Source organism: Grammomys surdaster, unplaced genomic scaffold, assembly GCF_004785775.1.
Source record: "Grammomys surdaster isolate TR1022 unplaced genomic scaffold, NIH_TR_1.0 885, whole genome shotgun sequence".
Classification (NCBI taxonomy): Eukaryota; Metazoa; Chordata; class Mammalia; order Rodentia; family Muridae; genus Grammomys; species Grammomys surdaster.
In genome coordinates, this window is record NW_021605304.1 from 13,090 (window position 1) to 30,144 (window position 17,055).

Below are 17,055 nucleotides of genomic sequence, written 5' to 3' on the forward strand. Positions count from 1 at the left end.
GCTGATTCTAAGAGCTTGTTTAAGAACTTTCCCCCATTCCTTCCTATATTTTAACATTCTCAAGTTCTGCTTTCCACCTGGACTTTATTTTTGTATTTGATGTGGGTAGGGTTTTAACTTTATTTCTTCCATCTGTTTAACCATTTACCCACTGGTTTGTTATGCCATCCCTGTCATAAATGAAGCTTTCATACACATATGGGCCTCTTAAGATAGTTTCATATTTCATGAATATTACATTTCACATCTAAGCTCAGAAATGCAGGTATCTGCAGTGGAAATGATATGTAGGCCAAGAGACCGAAGACTCTAGTAGCAGTGATAAACCATGACAAACCTTGAGACTTCAGACAAGTTCATTCATTCTGAATGGTTGATAAAATACACACACACACACATACACACACACACACACACACACATATATATATATATGTATATGTATATACGTATATATATATATATATATATATATATATATATATATACACATTATACATATACATACATACATACATACATATAGACAGACAGACAGACAGATAGATAGACAGACAGAGTTTGTCAATTATCCAAGTCACTAGTCCCTTTAAATATAATGAAAATTATTAACATTTTCCCAGAAAAAAAAGTGCATATACGTAAAACTTTGTGTGTAGTTTGAGGGTTCATGGGGATCTCTTGCTGCTCTGACATGGCTTGGCTTGGCTTAGTTTTAGTTGCTGTTTTGTTTTGTGGTTTGGTGGTTTAAGCCAGGGTCTCATATAGCCCAGATTTGCTTTGAATTCCTGATCCTCCTGCCTCAGACCCTTAAGTACTGGGATTATAGCTAGGAGTCACAATGCCTGGTGTCATAATCTCCATGTCTCCAAAGTTAAGACTCTGCCACAGGCTGGCTCGCCTCCAGCTGGTCACCTTCCTGACTAGGCCTTTCTGCCTTTGCTGGAAGTCTGGGTGTGAGCTACGGAGCCCACAGAGCCTGGCTGACTCAGAGGCTTCCTTCCGCTCTGTCTGTGGTCCTCCACTCTTCGGTGCTGTCTCGCCTTGGGCAGCCCATTGCTCAGGTGGTTCCCTGGAGTTCGATGTCACTAAGGCCGTCTCATTCATCAGTTATCTCTAGAACTGGGAACCACACTCACCCATTTTCAACTTGTTGTTTCAAGACAGGGTCAGACCAGGTAGCTGGATATGACCTGCATAGAAGGGGCTGGCCTCAAACCCCCACTCTGTGCCTCAGCTTTCTGAGGGCTGGGATGATAGCCATATACCATCATTTCTCCACAAGACCTTCTAGTCAGCTGCAAAGTCAAGTAAAACCATCTGTAACTCTAAACACATTTCTTTTTTTTTTTTTTTTTTGGTTTTTTGAGACAGGGTTTCTCTGTATAGCCTTGGCTGTCCTGGAACTCACTCTGTAGACCAGGCTAGCCTCGAACTCTCGAACTCAGAAATCCGCCTGCCTCTGCCTCCCAAGTGCTGGGATTAAAGGCGTGCGCCACCACCGCCCGGCTCTAGACACATTTCTTAACTTTCTTGTGTCTTTGTGTCTGTGGCTGCATCTAGCCTGGGCTGGACTCAAACTTGCTCTGTGACTGGCTTTGAACTGATCTTCCTGCCTTTGCCTCTTAAGTTCTGGGACTATAGACATGGAATACCACGTGGCAAGACCCAGTTTTTAAAGCATTCTAGAAAAACTGTTCTGTATTGGTTTTTGCAGTCCCCACTGATACCCTTGGACTGATAAAATGTTTTTAAAGCCCAGCATGATTATAAGACCATATGTACAGACCAACTGCATCCTTATACATGGCTGGAATCACCCTTCTTACCCTGTCTTCTTTGCAGTGGATCTGATTGGTGGTTACAACATTGGTACTATCAGTCATGAAAGCCGTGTGGATTGGCTGGAACTTAACGAGACTGGACATAAGCTTCTCTTCAGGGACCGGAAACTTCGTGTGAGAGGGGTTATTCGGGCCTTAGGCATAGGTTGGTCCAGAGGGTGTGAAATAAGCTGTTACCAGGGACTGTGGTGGGCAATGCAGAACTAAGTTCTTGGTTCTGTATGCCATTAGCATAGCAGAAAGAACAAAGGACTTTCTATATTCTATCATTCCCTGTCCGGTGTACTCTGAAGGAGATCAGCTTATAATGAGAGAAAAGTCAGGAAGGGTGTTTGAGAGTTGGTTTCTCTCTTACTGTTTGCAAGTCCATGTCCTTGTGAAGCTATGTCCCCCTCCCCAGTTCTAGCTGACCTTTGCCACACTTAGCTCAAGGCATGGAAGCTGGCCTGAGTGATCCCTTGAGTAACCCTGACATACTCTTTTCTCAATACGGCATCACCAAAGAGATTAGCCTTTCCTGAGATTGTTCATTTCAGGAAATGACCCACTGTAAGTTGTCAGCTCATGTACTTTTGTTTGGTAGCCTCTTTAGTCTGGTCCAGGCTTACTCTGAGAACGAAAGTCTGACCTTCACCTCCCAGCACCTTGACTGTAGGTCGTAGCTCATTTGCTCATCTCATCCTAGCCCAGCTTACAGTCGACTCCAGGGGCTGGAGGCTCATTTTCCCACTGGGGAAATGGGCAGGGTCAGATGCTGTCATCACACCCCCTTTTAACTGGGCTGTCTCCCTCCTCCTCCAGTTGCATCTCTACGATATTGAAAGCTGTTCTAAGACAATGATCCTCAACTTCTGCTCCTACGTGCAGTGGGTTCCCGGGAGTGATGTGCTGGTAGCTCAGAACCGAAACAGCTTATGTGTATGGTACAATATCGAGGCACCTGAAAGAGTCACCATGTCCTCAATCAGGGTATGTTGATACCAAGAGACCCCACACATGTGGCCGTGTAATTAATTAGAACCCTGAGGAGAAGACTGTGCAGGTTGCTTTGGTTTCTTTGTGGACCACCCATAATCTCTGTGATGAATCTGGCAAGCACAGGCTGTACCCTCTCCCCATTAGTGGCCTGTCCTCCACAGTCATCCTTGCTTGGGTTTCCTGACCTTGTGTTAGATTCCTAGAGTGGAACCCACACTGCAGTGACCCTGAGGCCATATGAAGTCACTGTGTGATACTCTCTAGTCTAGAAGATAGACCCAGTGGGAGGGATGGTCCCATGCATTCACCCTTGTACCTGTTCGCTGTTACAGGCCATTCAAAATTCCTCCTTCCTCAAATTACACATAAAACACTGCACTGTCCCATCCTAACATCACACACCCACCTACCTACCTACCTACCTACCTACCTACCTACCTACCTTGTTAGAGATATCCTAGAAAGCTTAACAAGTACTTACAGGCTCAAATTAGCCAACCTGTAACCTTCTCTCCCTTACAATAATACAAGGACCTTGGAAGTCTTTAATTTTGATTACTTCCCTTTTTGATTTATTGTCCAGTATTTTGATTCTAACATTTAAATTACATTTATTTATTTTATGTGTATGTGTACACACACACATTCATAGATACCGTGGCATGCATGTTATGGGAGTCAGCTCTCCCCTTTCACTACATGATACTGGTATTGAGTACAGGCCCGAGCCGTCTCTGGCTCTTAGTTGTGATCTTTGTTGTTGTTGTTGCTGCTGCTGCTGTGCTGGGATCAAACCCAGGACTTTAGGCATGATACAGAAGTTTTTACCACTGTGCTTTTAAATTACATGCAGTGGGTTTCTAGAAGTAAACCTTTTGTTTTGTTTTTTTAAGAAAATATTTATCTCACGCATATGTTTGTTTTACCTACATGCATGCTTGGTGCCTGTGGAAACCAGAAAAAGGTGTTGGGTCCCCTGGAACTCGAGTTATAGATGGTTATATGCTGCCATGTGGGTGCTGGGAACCAAACCCAAGTCCTCTGTAAGAGCTATCCTGTGAGTTCTCTCTCCAACTTTAACTTGAGTCTTTGTAGCCAGTCTATAGTCTGGCTACAAGCCCTTGCTAGTTCTGAATTTTCTGCAGTCCTGCCTTTACTCCTCAGCACCTCCTGCTGGAATTCCAGCCGCCATGCCTGGCTCATACGCTCTTTTTTTAACTCCCAAAATAAGCATCATTCATATTTGTTCTCTTACTCTTTCTCCCCGCCTCTTCCGATGACCTAGAACTGGGACTTGTTATGTAGCTCAGGCTAGCCTCTTGCCTCTCCCTCCCTAGTATCACAAGCATGGGCCACCACACATTATTATTTTTTATAGACGGAACTTGGATTCTCCACCAGCCTGTTTATTTCTTACCTTTTCTTCCTGCAATGTTGGCCTCCCTTCGGGAATGGTTTTTCTTCTTGGAGAATCATTTAGAAATCCCTTAGGTGAGAGCCTCATTAGCGGAAAATTATAACCTCTCAGTTTTTGATAATCTGAACATGCTTTTGTTTGGCTTTTGTTCTAATAACACCTTTAGACTCAGTACCTAAGTTTAGATCAACAGCTAACTTTTCTTAGTGTTTTGTAATGTGTTATCCCAATAATTCACTTGCATGTTCTGAGAAATTTATTAGCAGCTCTTTTCTCTTTGGTTGCTTGGAAGATTTTTATTATTATTATTTCTAATTTGTGTGTGTATGTGTGTGTGTGTGTGTGTGTGTGTACATGTACACAGATGAGGGCAGGTACCTGCTGAGGCTAGAGGAGAGCATCAGGTCCCCTAAGCTGGAATTACAGGCTGCCCTGAGCTGCCCGACGTAGGTTCTGAGAACCAAACTCAGGTCATCTGCAGGAATAGTGCACACCCTGAGCCCTCTTCTCGAAGCCCTCTTTGATTGCTTTTAAAACTACTTTTCTTAAATATTTTGACACTATACTATAATTTGCCTACATGATATTTCTTCTCCTTGTGACGGTGTCTTGCTATATAGGACAGAGTGGCCTCAAGTTCCTGGGCTCAGTCAATCTCTGTCCTAGCTGCCTGAGAGGTGGGGACTGTAGACATAGGCTACTTCACTAGGTTAGAGACTTGGGGGTTTGTCTAGGGGATACCTAGCAACTGAACCTAACTATTGGAAGTAAAATCTCTAGTACTGAGATTTTAAATTTTTTATAAAGATTTTTTATAAAGGCTGTACCTCTTGCCTTTATATATACATTTAAATGTTATTCCATTCAGCACATGTTGTGTTTCCTGTAATTGTGAACACAAATAGCCTCCCCGGTCTTGGGAACTTGTCAGCCGTCCTCTCCCAGGAATTCTAACCAGGCACACATTGCACTCCTCCTCCTGTCTCGTTGGCCTTTTCAGCCTCGTTTGTGTTTCTTTCTTCTTGCTCATGAACATCGTGCAGGTTATCGTTAGCTCCACCCTTCAGTCCAGCTGTTCAGTCTCCATGCTTGTCTGCTCCTCAAGCTGCCGCTGAGGTTTGACTCCAGAAACTAAATCTGGGCTGGGAACTTGTTCATGCTCAAAGTCACAGATAAATTTCATTTGACTCTTTTTCCAGTATCCTGGCTACTCCATAGCTTTTCCTTACTTAGTTTCCCATGTCATCTGTGTATCTCTAAATATGTCATACGTGATCTACGTGTTGTGGTGGTGGTGGTGGTGGTGGTGGTGGTTTGTTTGGTTTGGTTTGGTTTGGTTTTTTGGCTTGGTTTTTTTTTTTTTTTTTTTTGAGACAGGATTTCTTTGTATAGCCCTGGCTGTCCTGGAACTTATTCTGTAGACTAGGCTGGCCTCGAACTCAGAAATCCTCCTGCCTCTGCCTCCCAAGTGCTGGGATTAAAGGCATGCACCACCACTGCCCGGCTTTTTTACTTTTTTTTTTGTTTGTTTGTTTGTTGTTATTCTTGCTTTTAAAGATTTATTTATTCATGTATTTTATGTATACAATGGCTGCTCTGTCTTCATGCACACCAGAAGAATTGGATCCCATTACAGATGATTGTGAGCTAACATGTTGCTGGGAATTGAACTCAGGACCTCTGGAAAGAAGTCAAGTGCTTTTAACCACTGAGCCATCTCTCCAAACCCCATAACTGCTATTCTTAATACCTAAAGTTCTTAAAGCTCTAAAGTTGCTTATAGTTACAATTTACCCTTTCATACTGGGTTTGTGTGTGTGTGTGTGTGTGTGTGTGTGTGTGTGTGTGTGCGCGCTCACACTCCTTACTCTCACTGCTGATTGATCTGATTTTAGAGCCTAAGATGGACTCGTTTTCTACCATACATGGTTTGTTTGCTTCTGTAGCAGTCAGCAGTCGGCGTGTTAAGGATGAATTCTATGTGCTTTGGCTCCCTTCACTACAGCGTGGACCCAGGTTTACTGAAAGGTTTTGTGCCTCAGCCTCTCCATCCTACTAAAGGGCTCGAGGCCCCTCTTCCTGTGCTTGCCTTCAGGGCGGCTCCGCCTCTTCCTCTCCTCTCTTTCTGTCTTCCTTGCTTCTTGGCCTTTGCTCTTTTGTCTGATCTCTTTTATTTTTATTTTTTAAGGGAGATGGGTAGCATAGATGTGGGGAACATCTTTAGTGATGTCTTCATGTAAACTCAGCAGCACATGAAAAAAAAGTATGTTCTGGGTTTGGGTTCAAGTTGTAATTTAAAAGGAGGACCCTCAAGAATAATCTGGGGCCTGGTGAGATGGTTCAGTGCATAAGGGTGCTTGCCGCCAAGCCTGTTGACCTGAGTTCAGTCTGTAAGGCCCACATAGATAGACACATGCACTAAACAAATAAATGTGTTATATATATATATATATATATATATATATATATATATATATATATAGAGAGAGAGAGAGAGAGAGAGAGAGAGAGAGAGAGAGTACACTTAGTCTGGGAGTTGACAAGATAACTCATTTGGCAAATTGATTGTTTTTCAAGTAGAGGGAACTCAATTTGAGTCTCAGAACATACACCAAAACACTGAGGCATTATTCACTTATAATCCTAGACCTGGAGAGGCAGGGATAGGCAGATCCCTGGGGCTCAGCCCAGCTTACTTGGTAAATGCCAGGGCAAAACAGAGATCCTGGCTCAGGAAAGAAGAGGTGGAAAGCCCCTGAGGAATGACACTCAAGCGTGTCTTCCAGCCTTCTCATGTGGACACGCACAATCACACGAGTGTATACACACACACACACAGACACACACACACACACACACATCTTAGCCCTGTAGTACTGCTGAATAACTGGTATCCCTCCAGGCACTGGAGCTGACATCGGTTAACTTTAGCCCAAGGATACTGCCACAGCTCTGGCATTTTTATTAGCCTGGAGAAGTACAGTGATAAGACACAAGGCCACTGTCATTCCCTCCGTGTGAACCCCGGGTTAGGTGGGAGCAGGCCTGCTCTGCAGCTGGGGGCTTGGAAGCACTAACCTGGAACTGGGTGGTGGGGTGGCCTGTTTCAGGGTGATGTTGTTGGTCTGGAGCGAGGTGGTGGGAAGACAGAGGTCATGGTAACGGAAGGAGTGACTACTGTGGCCTACACCCTGGACGAGGGCCTGATTGAGTTTGGAACAGCTATCGATGACGGCAACTACACCCGGTGAGAGGCTGCTGACAGCCAGTGTGGTAGTGAGCCAGTGTGGGTCTAGGGGATACCTTCAGTGACCCCTTAAACTGCCACAGCTCATGGGACCCTGTGATCCTAGGAAGACTCTAGACAAGAAAGGCAAATACTTGTGGCCTTTGTTCCTCCCCTTTTCCCGCCCAGCACCAGTGTTCCCCTGCTTCTCTCTGTCAGATTCAGCTTCTTCACTCCTGCACTTTGCTTCCTCTCCAGGGCTACAGCCTTCTTGGAGACCCTGGAGATGACCCCAGAAACAGAGGCAATGTGGAAAACCTTGAGTAAACTGGCCCTGGAGGCAAGGCAGCTTCACACTGCTGAGAGGTAAGAGCAGTGTGGATCTGAGATGCTGGTAGCTAGGAGGCCTCTGGGTCCTCATCTGGGTGCTGCTCCTGTCCTGTGTGCAGGCATTGCCCCACCCTACCCCCACTGCTAAGGTGTGAGCCCTCACTGGTGCACTTACAAACACCCACCCATCCTAGATTCGAAGAATATATCTTTTTTAAAGTAGTTTTAAATTATGTGTATACGAATGTCAGTGTGTGGGTCTGTGCACATGAGTGCAGATGCCCACCAAGGTCAGGAGAGAGTGTTGCCTCCCCTGGAGCTGGAGGCTCAGGTGGTTGTGAGCTTGATGGAGGTGCTGGAAATCAAACACCAGCCCTCTACAAGAGCTCCCCACATTCTAATTTGCAGAGCCATCCGTCTAGCTTTGAATATGCCTTAATATTTTTTCTTCCCTTTCTTTGCAAGGTTCCCCTTTAAGAGGTTGCTTGTCAGCTGGACAGTGATGATGCACACCTTTAATCTCAGCACTCAGGACACAGAGGCTGAAGGATCTCTGAGCTCAGGACAGCCTGGTCTACAGAGCGAGTTCCAGGACAGCCAGGGCTCTACAAAGAAATCCTGTCTCCCCCCCCAAAAAAAACCAAAAATCCCAAGTTCTGGGATTAAAGGCATGTGCTGCCACCACCACCTGGCTAGTTACTCTTAGTTGGGTCTGTGTTAGTCACTTTTGCATTGCTATGATAAAACACCATGACCAAGGCAGCTTAGAAAAGAAAGCATAAAATAGGCTTATAGTTCCAGGGGGTTAGACTCCATGATGGTAGAGTGAAATCATGGTGGCCTAGATAGCTGAGAGCTTACATCTTGGAACCAGCAAGCAGAGAGCACTGGAGCTGGCAGAGAGCTTTTGAAACTTCAAAGCCCCACCCCTACTGACACGCCTCCTCCAACGAGGCCATACCTCCTAATCCTTCCCAAACAGTTCCACTAACTAGGGACCAAGTCTTCAAGCATCTGAGCCTGTGGGAGGCATTCTTTTCCAAACCACCACAGTGTGTACGTGTGAGGGTCTATGTGTGGGTCTGTCCACGTGAGTGCTGGTTCCCACAGAGGCCTGCAGAGGCCTGATGTATAGGTTCCCCGAGAGCCAGAGTTACAGGCAGTTGTGAGCCTCCTGATGTAGGTTCCAAGGAAGTGTGGCAGTGGTGATGGTGATGAAGAGCAATAAGAGAATTAGTCCAAAAGGCTTATGGGACTGTGAGTGCTTAGCACATATCAGCTGCTTCTGGGAAGTGGCCTTGAGCTTTTCCATCTTCTGCCCCTCCCCCCTCACGCCCACACAGGCTATCAGCAAGTCCTAAGGACTCCATCTTATCTGTTCACTTTTTACTTTTTAAGGTGTATTTATTTTTATGTGTATGTCTGGTTTGCTTGCATATATATTTTGTGTATCTGGTATACATGGAATCCAGAAGATGGCATCAGGTCACCTAGAACTGGATTTACAGATGGTTGTGAACCTCCTTGTGGGTGCTGAGAGCCAAACCCTAGTCCTATACAAGAGCAGTAAGTGCTTAACTGCTAAGCCATTGTTCCAGCCCTGATTTTGTTTTTATAGTCCTGGCTGACTTAAATTCCATATGTAACCATGGGTAACCTTGGAATTCTGATCCTCCTGTCTCTAACTCTTGGTACTAAGATTACAGGCTTGTACAACCACACCCTATTTATGCAGTACTGGGTGGTGTGTGCCACCAACACCTGGAAAAACCTTTCTTCTTCTTTTTTTTTTTTTTTTTTTTTTTTTTTTCGCCGAGACACGGTTTCTCTGTATAGCCCTAGCTGTCCTGGAACTCACTCTGTAGACCAGGCTGGCCTCGAACTCAGAAATCCACCTGCCTCTGCCTCCCAAGTGCTGGGATTACAGGCGTGCACCACCACTGCCCGGCTGGAAAAATCTTTCTTAGAACCATCAATTAGAAGCCTAGAGACGTACCTCAGTCAGTAGAGTCCTTGCCTAGCATGCTGGACTTCATCTCCAGCACCACATGTACCAGCCGTTATAGCACACACCTATAATGTCAGCACTTGGGAGGTGGGGCAGGAGGATCAGACGTTCAAAGTTATCCTTGACTATATAATGAGTTCAAGACCAGCTTGGGCTACATGAGACCCTGTTTATAAAACAACAAAATACATTATATTATATAATTGTTTTCTGCCCAGAATTTTCTAATACCTTATTGCTACATTCAATATAAAATCTAGACTGCTTGCTGCAGCCAGTGGCCCTGCAAGTATTTGCCTCTGCTTCTTTCTTATCCCATTAACTGCTTGCCCATAGTCTCTAGCCACACTGTATCCTTTGGCTCTGAGCATGCCCTACTCACCCTTGCTCCATTGTTGCATGGCCACCCCTTCCATCCCATCTTGCCAAGACTAACTCTCTTAAAATGTTTCTATTTGCGTCTATTAACCGTACGTACTAATAGGTTTCCTTATGGTACTGTAATGTGCTTTTTTTCACATTTATCCCATCTCCCTGTCTTGTCCCCTCTCACTCTCTCTGATCCCCTTCTTCCCAGCTAGTCCCCCTTCTCCCTTAATCTCTCTGTTTAATGATTGAGTGAGTTCCTCTAGAGCCGCTTACAGGAGCATGGGCACCTTACCAGTGGCTACACCACTGAAAAAAGCGTGCCCTTCCCCACCCTCACACCAACCATTAAATGCCCATAGATCTTGAGGGAGGGGCGGGGCCTTCTGAGTGTCTCTCTCCCCATAAAGAGATATTGTGGGTCCCCACATGCCACAGCCATGTCAGCCTGGAAGACAGCATTCCACAACACACTGCTTTCTTCCAACTCGTACATTCTTTCCAGTCCTTCTTCCGAGATGTTCCCTGGACCTTTGTGGGTGTACATACATTCCATTTATAGCCAAGCACCCAGCACTCACTCATCCTTAGCACTCTGACCAGTTTTGACTCTGCAGTTATGTCTGCCCACTACAGGAAGCAGCTTCCAGAGTAATGCTGACAGCTAATTGGTGGGCATAACCACAATTATTTAGAAGGTGATCGGATGATAAATCAAGTCCATTTATAATAACAAAATAACAGCAAAAATAACAGCAGTGGCTTCCCCACTAGGGCTTGTGACTTCCCCGACACAGACTTTTGATCAGGTTTACAGCCCCAGATGTGGATTGCCTATTGTGGGGCAGGCCTGAAATCCAAAGAGAGAGTCCCTGGTTACCCCCTTAACAGAGTTCCACTTTGTAGCAGTGAGCATATATTTGCCTGGCCAGCAAGGAGCTGTTCTTTGTTGTCAGGTGCCAGCCAATGTCAGGGGCCTCTTCAGCCACTGGTGACAGTGTCACCATGGCTCATTTCACTTTTCACCCCCTCCTTATCTTGGTCTGTTTGCATTATCTGTCTCCACTGGGAGGGGAATCTCCGAGAACAAGGCTTTCCTCTTCCTTGTCCTCTCGGGGCTTTCTGTGATCATATCTGTGCAGGGTTGATGGGGACATACGAGGTGCTCATTACATGTTTGTTAAACCGACGATGCACTGACAGTCCTGTGATGGGGTAACTGTTGTATCATTGCCTCCCTCCTGTAGGTGCTTCTCTGCTTTGGGTCATGTGGCCAAAGCCCGGTTCCTACATGAGACCAATGAGATTGCAGATCAGGTGTCCAGGGAATATGCAAGTATCATCTCTTGACTCCTTCAGTCTCCCAAGCTGTAACTTGTTAGTTTTAGTTCTATGATTCATAGGTTTGTAGCCTCCCTACCTTCTTCTGCCCTGCCCACCCTGCATCCCTAAAGTTGGACCACTTTGGAATTGCTCGTGAAACCCCAGACTGCTAAGTCCCTTAAAGACCTTTAGCTTCCCAAGTCTGTTAGCCTCCATGTCCTCCTGGTCTCCTTTGACTGCCTGTGCTGAGGGACCAAACCTCCTTTTTCCCTGCAGGGAGGAGAAGGAACGGACTTCTATCAGGTTCGAGCTCGTCTAGCCATGCTGGAGAAGAACTACAAACTGGCCGAAATGATTTTCTTGGAACAGGTAATGGGAGAAAGGGGACCGGATGGAGGGGGGACTCCTGGGAGGGAAAAAGAATGAGACAGTGAGTCTTCCAAAAGTTTGAGGAGAACATTTAAGCTTAGAGAATTTATCCCATGCCTTCCTTAGGTTCCTCCCTGTGTTAGTCTTTATCTTGTCAAATATCCTCCTGTGGACTTTAATGTTTTCTTCTTTTAGAATGATGTCTTAGCTCCTCTCTACTCCAGAAACTGTCTTTGCAATTCTTGTGCATAGGGTTGATCCAAGATTTTGTGGAGCCCCAAGCTTATATAGTCTGAGGAGCCTTTAAGCTTCTTGTAGTTTATAGTAAATCTATCCCTGGAGCCAGGAGTGTAGCTCAGTGCTTGAGCATGGGCTTCAATTAACATGTGCAAGCTATTCGACTAAATTTCCAGTGCACTTGCAAGCATGAGTGCTCAAATGCATGCGCTCATGTGTGCGTGCACACACACACATATCTCCGCCAGGATGAGCAGGGCTCACTAGTATTGACCCTGCCTTCCTGGCATCCTTTCTTCCGTGTGGTACCCAGAACGCTGTCGAGGAGGCCATGGACATGTACCAGGAGCTACACCGCTGGGATGAGTGCATTGCTGTGGCTGAGGCTAAGGTAGTGCTTCTGTCCTCATCACAGTCATTCAGAATTAGGCTAACGAAGCCATGGGATCCGGAATGGGGTTGGGGCTGGCTGCTATGGTGAGGAATTTAACATACTGTGCCATGGAAAGAGCCACACTGTCACAGAGGAACCGGGAGAAATGGGAACTGGGAGGGCTAGATTCCTAGCTACCTCTGTACATGTCCAGGGACACCCAGCCCTGGAGAAGCTGCGCAGAGATTACTATCAGTGGTTAATGGACACACAGCAAGAGGAACGAGCAGGTGAACTTCAGGAGAGTCAAGGGGATGGGCTGGCAGCCATCAGCCTCTACCTCAAAGCTGGGCTCCCTGCCAAAGCTGCGAGGCTGGTGCTGACCCGAGAGGAGCTACTGGCCAATACGGAGCTGGTAGAACATATCACCACAGCCCTCATCAAGGGAGAGCTCTATGAAAGGGTATGTTGACTGCCTTTTCCTGGCTCTTCTCTCTAGGACCTGAACACCTCTCCTACCCAAAGGAAGCATGGGAAGGAACACATAACTCTTACTGACTGCAAGCATTCCTTCCTTGGGAAGCTGATTCTTGATTGTTTGTGTTCTGTGGGTTTCATTCACTCTAGCCATATATGTATTGACAGGCAGGTGATCTCTTTGAGAAGATTCGAAATCCACAGCGGGCCCTTGAGTGCTACTGTAAAGGCAATGCCTTCATGAAAGGTACTAGCCACTCATGACCGTTCCCTGACTCGGTACACTGTTGCCCATCCAGCACCCCTGCATCTCCCTGGGGACATCCTGCATCTCCCTGGGGACATCCTGCTTTCCTTTACTCCTCACCCATTGGCCATGCTTCATCCCTGCCCTGTTTTCCTGAGCCAAGTGCCTCTTTTGTCCTGGTAGCGGTTGAGCTGGCTCGACTGGCCTTCCCAGTGGAGGTGGTGAGGCTAGAGGAGGCCTGGGGGGACCACTTGGTGCAACAAAAGCAACTGGATGCAGCCATCAACCACTATATTGAAGCCAGGTATGGTGGCCCAGGGACAGAATGGAGGTTTGGGCATGAAGTGAGATTCTGAGCAAAGGAGGATGCCACAGCCTGAATGGAATCTTGGAACGTGGGTTAGAATGTGCTTGGGGGGGTCTCTGTACTCCCTCTCACCCTCCTCTTTCCTCATACACATTTAATGTCCTTCCTGACTGTGCCAGGTGCTCCATTAAAGCAATTGAGGCTGCCCTGGGTGCCCGCCAGTGGAAGAAGGCAATTTATATACTAGATCTCCAGGATCGGAACACTGCGTCTAAGTACTACCCTCGCGTAGCCCAGCACTACGCATCTCTGCAGGAGTATGAGGTGAGGAACAATCCCTTTCTGCAGCATGGAAGCCCTGCAGTGCAGGGTAGGAAGGAGGTTCCCCAGAACCACAAACAGCATCACTGTGAATGAGGTGTGAATGAGGAGATTCACTTCCCGGCTGCTGTCCCAGCTAGCTCAAGTGACTATGAATACCTTTAGCATAGCTAATATAGACCATCCTCCATGGCAGATGTGAGGTCCTTTAAATTCCACCAGATTGGATAGATGTCCCAGTGGTTAAGAGAACTAGTTATGCAACTACAAGAACCTAAGTTCAGATCCCAGCACCCACATGGTCTTGCACATACCTGTAGCCACAGAGCTGCGGAGTAAAGGCAAGAGGATTGCCTGCCTGAGGCTTCCTGGGTGCCAGCCCAGCTAAACCTTAAAAGCTCCAGCTTCAGAGAGAGACCCTGCCTCAAGGAAATAAAGCAGAGAGGGATAGAAGGATAACACTCTCTTCTTGCTTCTGTGTCTCCATTTGTACTTAACTCACTCACACAGGCACACACATGAACACAGACACATACACACTCTCACACACACATACCACACATATACACCATATATATCACACACACACACACACACACACACACCACACACATCACACACATGCACACTGTATATAATACACATACCACACACATACACACATACAGATACATACATAAAACATACATATACCATACACACACCATATATACCATACACATACTATATATATACCACACACACCATATACTCCACACATACCATATACACCACACATACACACACCACACACTACTGTCTTCACCCTGCTTTGATCTAGTCTTTTTCCTGGAAACAAAGTTCACTTATACTCACCTTTCCTTCAGCATCAATACAAGGTGGTATATCGGGCTTTGCACCATCTCAGTTGAATCTTTGCATTTCAGATTGCGGAGGAGCTCTACACCAAAGGAGACCGGACCAAAGATGCTATAGACATGTACACCCAGGCTGGCCGCTGGGAGCAAGCTCACAAGGTAGGGTGGGCAGTGTCCAAAGGGAAAGAACTCTGTGTTAATGGCCATGTTGCCACACAGCATGACAACCTCTGATACCTCCACTTTACTAGCTCCCTGAGAGCTAAGACTACTGAAATATACCCAAGACAACGTGGATCCCTAGCAACAGGGGAAATGAGGAAAGATCCCTGTTTCTTAGCCTGCAGCTCTGAAGAGAGCTGAGGGACTTGGGAGCCAGGCATTCTGAACTACTGCTCCAAAGCCCCTAGCCACTTGATCACTCTGTCCTCTCCCCTGCATTGAAGAGCTCAGTAAGTGGGAGTGTGTGGTGATGCACCCTGTGCCGTGCACAGGGCCTCAAAGTCTAGATCACACCTTAGCAGAATATAGTTCTTTGTCGGCTCCTAGTGGGCTGGCTGAGTAGAGCGGCAGTGATGAAATACCAGTGGTTGTTGGGAGAATTCAGGAGTCCACAAGCTGAGTTTCCCTCTGCTTGGTGGGAACCCACATGGCTCCGTGTTCACAGCTGGCCATGAAATGCATGCGACCAGAAGACGTGTCAGTGCTCTACATCACCCAGGCCCAGGAGATGGAGAAGCAGGGCAAGTACCGAGAGGCTGAGAGGTGAGTGTGCCGAGGAGCTGAGGCACCAGAGCTTGGAGAAGGGGTGGGCTTGAAGATGCGTAGCCTCTGCCCTGAAGCAGTAGCAGCAGGGATCCAGGCTCCTCCCCTGCCCTCAGGCTGTATGTGACAGTGGAGGAGCCGGATCTTGCCATCACCATGTTCAAAAAGCACAAGCTGTACGATGACATGATTCGCCTGGTGGGGAAGCACCATCCAGACCTCCTCAGCGACACACACCTTCACCTAGGCAAGGTGAGCCCTTCTGGCCCTGCCCACTCCTCCCTCCCTCCCAGCCAGAGTCCATCGCCCCTTCCATCCTGACGCACCATCCTACAGGAGCTGGAGGCAGAAGGCAGACTGCAAGAGGCTGAGTATCACTACCTTGAGGCCCAGGAATGGAAGGCAACTGTGAACATGTACCGGTCCAGCGGGCTTTGGGAGGAGGCCTACCGGGTAAGAAGTTCATGCTTCCCTCTCTCCTATTCCTACATGACTAATTTTAACTAAGGAGTATTTTTGTCAGAAGCATGACCACACCTATATAGACAAAATTTGATTTAAAATTGTAAAGGCTTACCAATTTTCTGAAACCCATCCTCTGCCCTTCAACATTGTAACCTAAGTAGAGACCTGACATTTGGCCCTCTCCAGAGCTCATTTAGAGCAGGGTCCTCGCCCTCATCATGACCGAGGCAGGAGGCCAGAGTTGACCAGGGGAAGCTCTGCCGTGGGCGATGCTGGAGCAGCTTTGCTTTACAGGTGGCCAAAGCCCACGGAGGGGCCAATGCCCACAAGCACGTGGCCTATCTCTGGGCGAAGAGCCTGGGAGGAGAGGCTGCCGTTAGACTGCTTAACAAGCTGGGACTTCTAGAGGCTGCGATTGACCATGCTGCTGACAACTGGTGGGTCTTGGATGAAGTTTCCTCTCCACTGGCTCTCTCCCTCCCAGAGCATCCTGTACACAGAGAAAGAAAACTGACATGCAAATGAAAAATAATTCCAAAAGCTGAGGCAAAAGCGAAAACATGTGAGCCTATAATTCTGGCATTTGGGGTGGAGGCAGAATGATCAGAGTTCAAGGACAGCTTTACCTACATCATAAGTTTGAGGCCGGCCTAGACTACATGAGACTATGCTCCAACTAAAACAGACAAACAGAAGAGTGAAAAGTTGACCATGTGTGACAATGCACACTTTAATCCCAGCATGGGAAACAGGCAGGTGGATCTCTGTAAATTCAAGGCAGCATGGTCTACTCAGCAGGTCCCAGAAGAGCCAGCCACAGTTAAATAGCAAAACCCCATCTCAGAAGAGAAAAAGAAAGAAAGAGAGAGAAAGAGAGAGGGGGGAAGGAAAGAAGGAAGAGAGGAAGGAAGGGAGGGAGAAGGATAGTAGAGCCCTTTGGAAGGAAGGTGTTTTACCAGTGGTTCTGAAGAGAAGGGCTGAGTGGGAGCAGCTTGAAAGACTGGGACTGTGCTAAGTCAGGAACATTTCTGGGTCATCAAAGCATAATTCGACATTCCATTTATACACACGGTACACATTTATACACATTTATCATTTATATGCATTCATATACTTATTTATATATTTATATATTTATGATCATG

General features: G+C 46.7%; 1 protein-coding gene across 2 annotated transcripts in view; it reads left to right on the forward strand.

The window, feature by feature from the left end:
• Ift172 (intraflagellar transport 172) overlaps nucleotides 1-17,055 on the forward strand; it is a 42,651-nt gene that overhangs the window by 12,524 nt on the left and 13,072 nt on the right. For both annotated transcript variants that reach the window (XM_028782813.1, XM_028782814.1), the window contains exons 15-30: nucleotides 1,846-1,958; nucleotides 2,646-2,813; nucleotides 7,350-7,486; nucleotides 7,724-7,831; nucleotides 11,417-11,501; nucleotides 11,769-11,861; nucleotides 12,412-12,489; nucleotides 12,686-12,934; nucleotides 13,117-13,195; nucleotides 13,379-13,499; nucleotides 13,682-13,826; nucleotides 14,750-14,839; nucleotides 15,348-15,445; nucleotides 15,562-15,697; nucleotides 15,782-15,898; nucleotides 16,205-16,347. In XM_028782813.1, coding sequence (XP_028638646.1) covers nucleotides 1,846-1,958; nucleotides 2,646-2,813; nucleotides 7,350-7,486; nucleotides 7,724-7,831; nucleotides 11,417-11,501; nucleotides 11,769-11,861; nucleotides 12,412-12,489; nucleotides 12,686-12,934; nucleotides 13,117-13,195; nucleotides 13,379-13,499; nucleotides 13,682-13,826; nucleotides 14,750-14,839; nucleotides 15,348-15,445; nucleotides 15,562-15,697; nucleotides 15,782-15,898; nucleotides 16,205-16,347 — 1,960 coding nt within the window. The remainder of the gene's footprint in view (nucleotides 1-1,845; nucleotides 1,959-2,645; nucleotides 2,814-7,349; nucleotides 7,487-7,723; nucleotides 7,832-11,416; nucleotides 11,502-11,768; nucleotides 11,862-12,411; nucleotides 12,490-12,685; nucleotides 12,935-13,116; nucleotides 13,196-13,378; nucleotides 13,500-13,681; nucleotides 13,827-14,749; nucleotides 14,840-15,347; nucleotides 15,446-15,561; nucleotides 15,698-15,781; nucleotides 15,899-16,204; nucleotides 16,348-17,055) is intronic.